At 37.7% G+C, this 12,560-nt stretch overlaps 1 protein-coding gene and 1 pseudogene across 1 annotated transcript in view; both read left to right on the forward strand.

The window, feature by feature from the left end:
- The window catches only part of PXDNL (peroxidasin like), a 212,552-nt gene that overhangs the window by 66,756 nt on the left and 133,236 nt on the right, over positions 1-12,560 (forward strand). Inside the window, exons 8-9 of the mRNA XM_044245616.1 lie at positions 3,438-3,704; positions 11,186-11,302. Coding sequence (XP_044101551.1) covers positions 3,438-3,704; positions 11,186-11,302 — 384 coding nt within the window. The remainder of the gene's footprint in view (positions 1-3,437; positions 3,705-11,185; positions 11,303-12,560) is intronic.
- LOC122905614 lies at positions 2,981-3,133 on the forward strand (annotated as a pseudogene).

Consider the following 12,560-nt stretch of genomic DNA (forward strand, 5'->3'; position numbering starts at 1 on the left):
TTTTCCTCTTGAACTTTATTTAATTTCTTGCCTTAGTTCTGTTATTTTCTAGTCACACTAGGTGATGTGTCAAGGCTGCCATTGTTCTTTTGATTATCCATCCAGCTTCTCCAGAAGATGACCCAGCATCCTCAAAGGGAATCAGTGGTAGCTAGGCAAGACCATCATCCTTTCTAACAAATCATTGAATTATTCATTCATAATTAATTCACTCAGCAAATATTTATTGAATGCCCACTGAGCTAGATGTTGAAGACTGTATAGTTAACAACCTATGCTCCTTTAACTTTCCAGGAGCTTTGCTTTGCCATTAGTGGCTTATATAAACCAGACACAAGAGCTGTGAAAATTTTAAAACTTTATGATGGGTAAGGAAAGGGGATAGAAGCAGAAAGGATAGATGTGTGCTGGTAAATATTTGTTTGTTTATTTATATATATTTTTAAATATTTATTTATTTATTATAGGAAGAGAGAGCATACCTGTGCACAGGGTTGAGGTGGCAGAGGAAGGGGGAGAATGAGAAAGAATCTCAGGTAGACTCTCCACTGAGCATAGAGCCCAACGTGGGGACTTGATCTCATGACCCTGAAATCATGACCTGAGATGAAATCAAGAGTTGGATACTTAACCATCTGAGCCAACCCAGATGCCCCACTGGTAAATGTTTAGAAACTGGCTCTGGGGGTGAGGGCAAAGCCCCAATTTGCAGTTTTGCCAAAGATTAACTTGACATCACTGAATTTGGAGTTGGGAAAAGATGTGTAGGAACACACCACTGAATAGTATTTCTACCATGCAGACACAATAGATGTAAATAATTTCAAGACTCTAGGTCATATTAAAATGCAAAATAACTTGAAGTGGTAAATGTCAGAATTTATCACTGGTGAGATTTACTAGATTAATTAGACTTATTTAGTTGTACATTTATGTAATTTAATTTATAATAATGACAACGCTTAACAGTCAGCTTGAAAAATTCCAAAAATTTGATAACTGACTTTCCAAAGCCAGCTACAACACCTCTAACAGTAGGAGCACTTGGATCAGACTTGGAGATCTGTGTTCATTCAAAGAAGGATTTTCCAGGGCCAGTGACATCTAAGCTGAAAGCAAGAAGTAGAAAACAGCCAGATAAATAGGATCAAAATCTTGTCTTAGTAGAAAGGGCAATAAAGGTAGACAAAGCAGCACACATTCAAGATGTAGGAAGTTCTGGATATCTTGGAGGATACAGGTGAAGGGTTGGGAGTTATGTGAGATTTGGGGAACTGTAAGGCAGTGTCGAATCATTCATGACTGTACTCTAAGTGTTTCCAAATTAGATTTTTCTGTTATAAAGATCTCCCAGGCAGCAGTTTGGAGGACACGGAAAAGGACAGAGTAGGGTGAGCAGGTCACAGGCTGTGGTGACGATGAAGAGGAGAGTAGTGACACAGGCAGTGACCGAGGGCGTAGAGAAAGCAGCCCTGAATGAAGAGTTATGGTGGCAAAAATAATGCATTTTGCATTTGAGTCTGAGATTGATTGAATCTGAAAATTCCTTACAGAGTTTGTCCATAATTTGTGACTGGAAAACCCACTAGCTGTTTCCAAAGTGTCATTCACTTTGTCTTCCATGTCAAACCTGACACTGCACACAGGAGTTTTCCTACTTTGACTTCTGAACACCATTTCCTCCTGATCCTTTCCAAAGGTTCTCTCCTTCTCTCCAAAGGTCTTCAGGCTTCCTCAACTGTGTTATTCCTCATGCCCTCCCCACCTGCTCTTTGTCCAGTTTGCCTGCCCTAACCACATTGCTTCCTCTTCCGTTGAGATTGACATGAGTTTTAAAGCAATTCCTGAATATACAACTTGAATAATTATTGTATGTTTCAAAGATTTTATTGCTGGTATCTTTCCTGAGATTTCATCTCATTACTACCTTATTGCTCACTTTCACATGTAAGTTTTGACATCCCTCAAGCACATTTGCCTGCATTTCCTCTTATGTTTTGCCATCACTGTTGATATCGTTAGTATCTTCCCAAACTTTAGATTCAGCCTCCACTGCTTCTTGTCTTCATCAAATCTCTAGAAATTTGGTTCCAAGATGTATCAGATTGTCTTCCTTTTCATTTCCAATGCCATCGATTCACTTCAAAAATTTTCATACCTCAATTATTATAATAAATAGTTCTTTCCATTTTTCTATAGTACTTTACACCTTCCTGTAATATATTGATTTCCAAGGTATGTCATAGTTTTTCAGAGTATGTGTTTGTCTTCTGTCCTCGTAGCTACAGCATAATCTTACAAGGAAAGGAGTGTCTTGTGCGTCTTTGTATCTTTCCAACATCCAGCATATTATCTAGCTTAAGACATTCAATATTGTTTAAAATAAATCTTGATTGTTGAATTAGATTAAATAAACTTATCTCTACTCTTAATGGTATGTTCATCTCAGAAATTAAGGAGCCCCCAGAATTAGACCCAATAATTGAGACTGTTAAACACCCTCATAAGTCTTTAATTTCTGCTTGAGATTTCCAGAAAAGATGAAACTCTTAGGAATCAATAAGTGGAACACCTCCTATGGAAGTCTAAAATTTGGATTTACAAGGATCCCTAGTGGTTCAATTATATTTGTCTGAATGTGACAGAAAACTTGATGAGAAATGGCGTAAACACAGTGTGTGTGTGTGTGTGTGTGCACGCGCGTGTGCATGTGCGTGCGTGTGCATGTGCGTGCACGCGAGCGTGCAAAAGCACTTTATTCATATGCCACAAGCAGCGCAGGAGTGTGGACAGAGCTGCCATATTGGCCCAGTGCTCCAGTGATATCTTTCTATTCTTCAGTCCTTTGCATAGAGACCTTTTCTCCCCTTCATAATTGTCACATCGTGGTCCCAAGTTGGCTCTTGTAACCTGAACACATGCCTGGATGCCAGCTTGCAAACAAGAGGAAAAGCAATGACTAGTTAGACTGCTCTTTTTAAAGACTATACTTTCAGGGATCATTTCTATAGTTTGTTACTAGACTGCTCTTTTATCTGGGAAGGAAACTCTTCCAGGAATGCATGCCTATGTCTCATTGGCAGAACTGTGTCACATGGATGGATACCCTTGACTGAGAGAGAGTCTGAGAAGGGGATATTTTTCAGTGGGAACACTTGAACAGTTAGTCCCTAGAATAAAAAATCGGTGGGCACTAGCAGTGTCTATGATCCATAATGGCATCAAGGGAATCAGTCCTCAAAAAAACTGCACATTGATATCAAATCTAGATTTAAGACCCAGATGTTTTAGATTTAACTATTTGAGAATTTAATGTATGTATATAATATTTAGTAAAAAGGCATTTTGAAACTGACAAAAATTAAAAAACAATGTAGAATAAATAACCTTCTTAATTTCAAAGTGGTTATTTTGTTTTGTTTTTCTCTTTCTTTTAGCCAAGCCTAGTTTTATAATTCAGCCTCAGGACACAGAGGTTTTAATTGGCACCAGCACAACTTTGGAATGTATGGCCACAGGCCACCCACACCCCCATGTCACTTGGACTAGGGGCAGCGGAGAGGCCCTGGATCGATCCAGGCACCTGACTACTTCTGGAGGACTATACTTACAGAATGTCACCCTGCAGGATCACGGTCAATTTACCTGTCATGCCGACAATAATCAAGGCTCTGTTCAAGCTACAGCAAACATAATTGTACAAGGTATGGGAGCAGGGGGTCATGATTGAAATGTTCACAATGCCACATTCAGAAAACCATTTTTCAACTTAAAAAAGTAATGTCATGTAAATCAGTGAAAAGATTTTTGTATTTACCATTTATTTTTGACATAATAGAATTTTCAAAACTAATCTACTTCATATTAAAACTTTTTTTCCACTTCAGTCTTTATCCAAACGCTATAATCAACCATTTAGCAACAAAAGAGATGAAGTCATTTGGCAGCAAACTGTCAAAAGATATTTGTGCTTCAGGATACTTCACAGATGTAAGAAAGACACTTTAGATATGAAAGTGAAAATGCTGTGCCCTATGTTCATATTCCCTTACCAAGCTGTCTACTAACATAGCTTAGGACTATGCTGATGGCTCTTACAGGCCGGGGCTGTTTAACAAAGCAGTAATAAAACTATTCTGAACACCGTAAGTAATTTATATGCTTGGGCCTGTAATCCTATTATAAAGAACTCATGTTTCTCTGCTATGCTTTTGTTCTGAACTGGGCTGCCCCTCCCTTCCTGTTGTTGTGGTTGTGTGTGTGGGTTTAGGTGTGTGTGCACTAAACACTTCTTGCACCTTCAGAAAGTGAATCTTATTGGAATGATGCCAAAAGACCTTCTGTACCCAAAACCTTTTGTCATCAGCTGACAAGAGTACAATAATTTACAATGATACATCTTTAAGGGCTTCCTAGAGCCACGAACATTATAATTTACTTAGGAAGCTATTTTATTTTATTATTATGATTATTTTGTTGTTGTTATGTTAGTCACCATACATAATGTTAGTCACCATTGGTTTTTGATGTAGTGTTCCATGATTCATTGTTGGCACATAACATCCTGTGCTCCATGCAATCTGTGCCCTCCTTAAAACCCATCACCAGGCTCACCCATTCCCCTACCACCCTCCTTTCTAAAACCCTCAGTTTGTTTCCCAGAGTCCATAGTCTCTCATGATTTGTCTCCTACTCTGATTTCCCCCCTTCATTTTTTCCTTCCTTCTAATGTCCTCCATGCCATTCTTTATGTTCCACAAACAAGTGAAAACATATGATAATTGACTTTCTCTCCTTGACTTATTTCACTTAGTGTAATCTCCTCTGCTTCCATCCATGTTAATGCAAATGTTGGGTAGTCAGCCTTTCTGATGGCTGAGTAATATTCCATTGTGTCTATGGACCATATCTTCTTTATCCATTTGTCTGTTGAAGGTCATCTCAGCTCTTTCCACAGTTTGGCTATTGTGGACATTTCTGCTATGGACATTGTGGTGCATATGGCCTTTCTTTTCACTATATCTGTATCTTTGGGGTAAATACCCAGTAGCGCAATTGCTGGCTCATAGGGTAGTTCTATTTTTGTTTGAGGAAGTGTTTTCTAATGTGGCTGCACAACCTGCATTCCCACCAACAGTGTAAGAAGGTTCCCCTTTCTCCACATCCTCTCCAGCATTTGTGGTTTCTTCCTTGTCAAGTTTTTGGCATGTGGTTTTGATTTGAATTTTCCTAATGGCTAATGATGATGAGCATTTTTATGTGTCTGTTAGCCATTTGTATGTCTTCTTTGGAAAAGTGTCATGTTTATGTCTTCTGCCCATGTTTTTACTTGATTTTTTTGGAGGGGGTGTTGAGTTTGAGATGTACTTTATAGATCTTGGATATCAGCCCTTTGTCTGTAGTGTCATTTGTGAATATCTTCTCCCATTCCTTGGGTTGCCTCTTTGTTGACTGTTTCCTTTGCTGTGCAGAAGCTTTTTATCTTGATGGAATCCCAAATTTCACTTTCACTTTTATTTCTTTTGCCTTTGGAGACTTGTATAGCAAGAAGTTGCTGTGGCCCATGTGAAAGAGGTTACTGTCTATCTTATCCTCTAGGATTTTGATAGATTTCTGTCTCAGATTGAGGTCTTTCATCCCTTTTGAGTTTATCTTTGTGTATGGTGTTAAGAGAATGGTCAGGTTTCATTTCTATATACATAGCTGTTCAATTTCTTCAGCAACATTTATTGAAGAGACTGTCTCTTTTACACTGGATATTTTTTCCTGCTTTGTCGAAGATTATTTGACCAGAGCACTGAGTGTCCATATCTGGGCTCTCTACTCTGTTCCACTGATCTTTGTGTCTGTTTTTGTGCCAGTACCATGTTGTCTTGGTGATCACAGCTTTGTAATATAGCTTGAAATCAGGCAACATGATGCCCCAAGTTTTGTTTTTTTTTTTTTTTTCAACTTTTCCTTGGTGATTTGGGGTCTTTTCTGGTTCCATACAAATTTTAGGATTATTTATTCCAGAGCTTTGAAAAGTACAATTGGTATTTTGATTGGGATGGTGTTGGAAGTATAGATTGCTCTGGGCAGCATAGACATTTTGACAATGTTTATTTTTCCAATCCATGAGCATGGAATGTATTTCCATCTTTTTGTGTTTTCTTCAATTTCTCTCATGAGTGTTTCATGGTTTCTAGAGTATAGATCCTTTACCTCTTTGGCTAGGTATACCAAGGTATCTTAAGTTTTTTTGGCACTATTGTAAATGGAATCCATTCTCTAATTTCTCTTTTTAGAGTTTCATTGTTAATGTACAAGAAAACAAGTGATTTCTGTGCATTGATTTTTGTATTCTGCCACACTACTGTATTGTTGTATGAATTCTAGTAATTTGGGGATGGAGTCTTTTGGGTTTTCCACATAAAGTATCATTCATCCATGAAGAGAGAGAGTTTGACTTCTTTGTCATTTTGGATACTTTTAATTTCTTTTTGTTGTCTGATATTTGTTGCTAGGACTTCTAATGCTATGTTGAATGATAGTGGCGAGAGGGGGCATCCTTGTCATGTTCCTGATCTTAAGGGAAAGGCTCTCAGCTTTTCCCATTGAGGATGATATTCACTATATTTTTTTTCATTGATGTCTTTTATGAAATTGAGGAATGTTCCCTCTATCCCTATACTCTGAAGAGTTTTAATCAGGAAAGGATGTTGTATTTTATCAAATGCATTTTCTGCATCAATTGAGAGGACCACGTGGTTTCTTGTTCCTCTTATTTATGTGTTCTATCACATAGAATGATTTGCAAATGTTGAACCACCCTTGTATCCCAGAGATAAATCCCACCTTTTCACAGTGGATAATCCTTTAATGTACTGTTGAATTCTATCAGCTAGGATCTTGTTGAGAAATTTGGCATTATATTCCTCAGGGATATTGGTCTGTAATTCTCCTTTTTGATGGGGTGTTTGCCTGGTTTTAGGATCAAGGTAATGCTGGCCTCATAGAGAGTCTGGAAGTTTTCCTTCTGTTCCTATTTTTTTTTTTTTTAAGATTATTTATTTATTTATTTGACAGAGAGAAATCACAAGTAGATGGAGAGGCAGGCAGAGAGAGAGAGAGAGAGAGAGGGAAGCAGGTTCCCTGCTGAGCAGAGAGCCCGATGTGGGACTCGATCCCAGGACCCTGAGATCATGACCTGAGCCGAAGGTAGCGGCTTAACCCACTGAGCCACCCAGGCGCCCCCTGTTTCTATTTTTTGAAATAGCTTCAGGAGAATAGGCATTATTTCTTTGGATGTTTAGTAGAATTCCCCCAGGGAATCCATCAGGCCACAGACTCATTTTTTTGTGAGGTTTTTGATCACTGCTTCAATCTCATTACTGGTTATTGGCAGGAGAGCCCATTGTCTCTGGGTCTTTTCTTTGTTCGGAGTTCCTCCTCTTAGTCATTCTGTTGAGTTGTGCTTGAGGGGATATATAGCCAAAAAATACCAACCACTATCCAGGCAAGGTGTACCCTCTCAACTGATGATCCTCTGCCCGGGTAGATATCCAGAACTGTATAATCTTACATCTCAGGCTGATTTTATGGGTGTTCAGAGAAGCTTAGTAGATTTCTAACTAAATTTAGGGGACCATTTAAAAAGGAGTCCCCCATTCCTCTGCCAACTTGGTGGAATTACCAGAAGTTATATTATTTTATGTATTTTCTAAAATTTTTGTTTTCTTAGGATTTTTATTTATTTATTTGAGAGAGAGAGAGAGAGAAGGAATAAGCTGGGGAGAGGGACAAAGAAAGAATGGGAGAAGCAGCTCCCTGTTTAGTAAGAAGCCCAATGCAGGACTCCATCTCAAGACCCTGGGATCATGACCTGAGCTGAAGGCAGATGCTTAAACAACTCAGCCACCCAGGGGCTCCATGGCAGCAGTTTTGAAACATGGAGTTGGGGAGACTTTGGGGCTGAGTGTTGGCTTCTGGAGAGCAGAGGAATTGGCCCACTGGAAGTCACAATACTTCATCCATCCTGGATTTTCATTATTCAGTAATTGTTTTCCAAATTGCTTCTGCTTAACATCAACTCTTTAAGTAGCAATAGATCAATAATTCATTGTTTCTATTCATACGTCTGAGGAAAAAATTGTGTTTCCCCTAGAAATGTTAATACCATGAAAAACATTTTCTATATGCTAAAAAGGTATAGAAATGATTTTTTTCTTGATGTCTTCGATAACTCCTGGGGGAAATTACTTTTAAAAGACCAAAGTATTGTTTTTAGATTTTCCATGTGTTAGGATTGAAAAATGCTTACAAAGAAATAGCATTTGGGGTCTTTTTTGCTTGCATTTTTTAATATTAATATTTGGTGTTTAGAAGCATAATGCCTAATTTCACTCTGGCAGGCTCCTTTATTTCATACCATTCTAATCTTTTGTGTCTCAGCTTCTTGTGTTTAGCTTTTACTTCTTCTATTTTTTCATCTGTATCAGTTCAAGTCTAACCAAACTCTGACATATATGGTGCTGTTCATTTCTCATACCACAATACACTAACGATTTCTTTTTACCAGGCAGTTTGCACTGAAATTGCCATCTGCTTATCTTTTGTCCCTTGCAACTGTATAGTTGGGTTATTTGTAGGTCTATGTGTTGAGATTTTTAATCGGTCTTGAAATGGTCCATTAATCACTTGATACATTTATAAAAGAGGCTCCTTTCATTTGCCTAATGAATAGACTAAATAGTTTAAGATGTACCTTTTCTGTGTTATCTTCACAGATGTTCCATCAATTTTCTTTAGTTCCTTTAATGTCTATTTAAGCCAAGAACACAACTGTCCACAAATTAATTTCCTTTCCTAGACCAGCTGAACAAATGATAAAATGAAAAAGAAACAGCTTCAATGAAAGGTGTGAATCACAGTATGGGGCACTTAGATGAAAGGGCCTATAGTTACCAACAATGTAAATAAAAATCCTTTTCTGTATGAGGCATCACAGTCATGAGTTTTGTAAAAGTCATCAGAAGGGTGGATTTTAATAAAATGGCAAAATGCTTCATCTAAGCATGTGGTGTGTCAGTATTAGAGGTAGCTTGATGGCCACCATTGTTAAGTGAAAGGCCCAGAAATGTCAATTCATTATTTCTCTTGAATTCCTCCAGCCTACACTACCTGCCTTTGTGATATTTAGATCTTCTGGGTTTTCTTCCCATTGCATTAAAATTTCTTCACTGATCTAGCAAATTGACCATTTTACTGCTAGGAACAAATGTAAAATGCCTTTCATAGTTTTTGGTAGGATGTAGTCTTGGATTAAAAATATCACTTTTTATGAGAACAAGTAAAATATAACAATACCATATATGAAATATAACAATGCCAGATGTGGCTAGCTGTGTTTTAGTTACTATTAAAAAGTTCAAGTCAAGTTGCCCAAAACTTGTGCCTTCACTAAATGACTTGCTGTAACTACTACCTACTTTTGCTTTATAGCTCTTCTGCTGTGTCATGAATCCACTTTTTTAATGTAGAAATATTTTTGCTCACTTCCAGTTATTCCTAGCAATTTAAAAAGTTCATGTAATGTTCTGGAAAGAACATTGAGTGGCCCAAATTCTCATTGTGTCTCTAAGAATTATTCATTTCAACCACCTTCAGCCCTAATTTCTTCATCTATGGAACATGGAGCCAGAGCCTACTGATCTGTGGACTATTTTCACCTTGACTTTTCTAAGAGTCTATAACAAATATCTTGCAGGTATTCTTGAGGACTTTCATGAATTTTATGACCTCATAATTTAACTTTTACCATTTTTTAGCCTAGTACCTTTTTTAGAATTGAGGACTTTAAAAAGTCTTTATTAGGTAAACAATATGAAAGCTAAAACAAATACAGTTTGCCAAATACTATTTATTTTATCATGATTCTTGTAAATCCAGACAGTGAGGAAGAGGAATGAGGAAAGTACAAAGATCTAACAGCGTGGAGAAGAGGTCAGGTCATCTCAGAAAGTTGTTTGGAAAATGTCAACACATTGCTATTGTTGGGTCGGTGGCTCCAGGAATGCAGGAGGAACAATGGAAATGACCGTCAGGGCTGCCATCTTCCAGCCCCCTTCCCCACTTCCTCAACCCTTGACTCTCCCGCCGAAAGGATGTATGCCCAGGTCACGTCTCCATAAGTAACCCCATACTTATGAAGGGAACAGAAGTATCAGGACCCCCCCACTCCATACCCTCCAATCACCAAATACCCTACCATATATGGATGTGAGCCCATGCCCTGCCCTGGCCCAATAAAAGACCGCCACCGACTCCCTCCCAGTGGGACTTCCCTGACAGCTTTCCAGAGTCGTGGAACCTCACCTGAGGGTGTCCACCTCCTCCCAGCATGACTTTCCTGACTCCCCTTCTCCTGAGCCCTAAAACTTCACCCGAGAGTACCTTTAATAAATCTTGCCTTGTGCCTACCTCACCTGGTGTCATGTTTATCTCACCTATAAAACCTTACAGCTATCATTGGAGATCATCATGCCCTTAAATGGTCATACAGATTTCTTTTTCATATTAATAAAAGAGTCATGAATAGACTACATAAGTGTATATGCAACTATTAGCTATTTACTCTTTAAACAAATTAATTGTAAAAGATCTGAAGGTTTGGAGAAGTTGAAATTTTGACTTAAATGTGAATTTTTAACTTTTAAATGTGAATTTTAAAAATGTGAAATTTTAAAATTTCACATTTTTAAAATGTGAATTTTAAATGTGAATTTTAAAAACGTACAATAGCACGTATTATAGGAAACATTTTTTTCCTGAAACTAATGAAAGCCATTGGTCCTCCAAAGCTTGAAGGAAATAGTTTTGTTAATGGTTCAAATACAATTTTTAGTTTTATATATGTCTATTGCAGTTAGTAGATAACATATGAAGCAGAGTCCATAAGATTTAGAAATTGTTCCTTCTTACTAACTACTGCTTTTCTGCTTTGCAAACCAGAAATGTATATTTTTGGTTTCTTTGCAAGCAGACACAAACATACACAAGCAACTGTACATTTTTAATAGTTTTTATGTAAATAATTTGAAACAAATTATAATTAAGGAACATATTTAAACACATTTTCTTTTTTCCTTTACTATTAATTTACAGAATAATTTTTAATTTTGATATAAATTTTCATTCTCTTTAGCTCCTCCACAATTCAGAGTAATCCCCAAGGATCAAGTGGTGCTAGAAGGACACACTGCTGAATTTCTCTGTGAAGCTGAAGGCAACCCACCTCCAATAATTGCCTGGACCAAAGCAGGTATTAGCATATGGGCAAGTAATTGTGGAAAGAGATAAATACCTCCTTGTTATGGGAGGATAAAAAACAACTTAAACTAATTATCATAGTTATATAATGGACATGAAAACATCACACAAAATGTAATCTCTGAATTAAATATGGCACCATAATTTCAGTTATACGGTAAGTTTCAACATTTGAATATGTGACCTTCCTCGGATAATCTCTCTGGGACTCTGTTTCCTGATTTTTTTTTTTTTTTAAATTTACTCATTCTCCCATGTACCTCCTCTCTGGCAACCACTAGTTTGTTCAGTTTCTTGATTTTTAAAATAAAATTATTGGACAGTTAGTGGTTTTAAGCATTTTTTAAAGTGGCAGAATTATCTTTTAGTACAAAGTGAAATTGTAAGTGCAGTTAAACCAACCTTAAGAAAACTCTAGCATGTTAAATGGATAAAAGAGAGCTACTGTCCCTTTTTTTTTTTTTTTTAAAGAATGCTTTTTGGTGGCAGGAGTTGGTGCTTGGGTAGCTCAGTACGTTAAACATCTGCTTTAGCCTCAGGTCAAGATCCCAGGCCTGGGATCAATGCCCACCTCAGGCTCCCTTCCAGTGGGGAGTCTGTTTCTTTCTCTGCCCTTCCACCCACTTGTGTGCTCTCTCTCTCTCAAATAAATAAATAAAATCTTAAAAAAAATGCTTCATAAAAGATTTATTTATTTACTTGAAAGAGGAAGCATGTGAGAGAGTGTGAGTTGGGGCAGGGATAGAGGGAGAGAATCTTCAAGCAGACTCCCTAGTGAGGATGGAGCCCTGTGTGGGTTGGATCTCACCAACTCATGAGATTATGACCTGACCCAAAACCAGGAGTTGCTGGCTTAACCAACTGAGCCATCCAGGTGTCTAGAGAGCTGCTGTCTTTTAAGTGTTGGGAAGGGGTGTGCGCTGTTGATCCGAGGGGCCAGGAACTTCTAGTGATCCTTGTGGTGTTAGAGAGTAAGGTCTATACTCTGAGATGAATGCTCCACTAAGACTTCTCTAGTCTTGGAATTGTTAACTTTTTTGTTAGTTCAGGTAACTAGGTTAAATTCTAAACACATCAACATTTGTAAACTTCTTTTGGCTAAAATTTTTGCTCTCATCTTTATAAAAGTAGAGTGGGTAGGAGGTGAACTTTGAAGCTGGAAAACCAAGATTCACATTTCCCTCCTTCATTTACTAGTTGCATGACCTTGGGCAAGTAAGTTAACTGTGGTTTTACCAGAGTTGCTTTAT

Source organism: Neovison vison, chromosome 4, assembly GCF_020171115.1.
Source record: "Neovison vison isolate M4711 chromosome 4, ASM_NN_V1, whole genome shotgun sequence".
Classification (NCBI taxonomy): Eukaryota; Metazoa; Chordata; class Mammalia; order Carnivora; family Mustelidae; genus Neogale; species Neogale vison.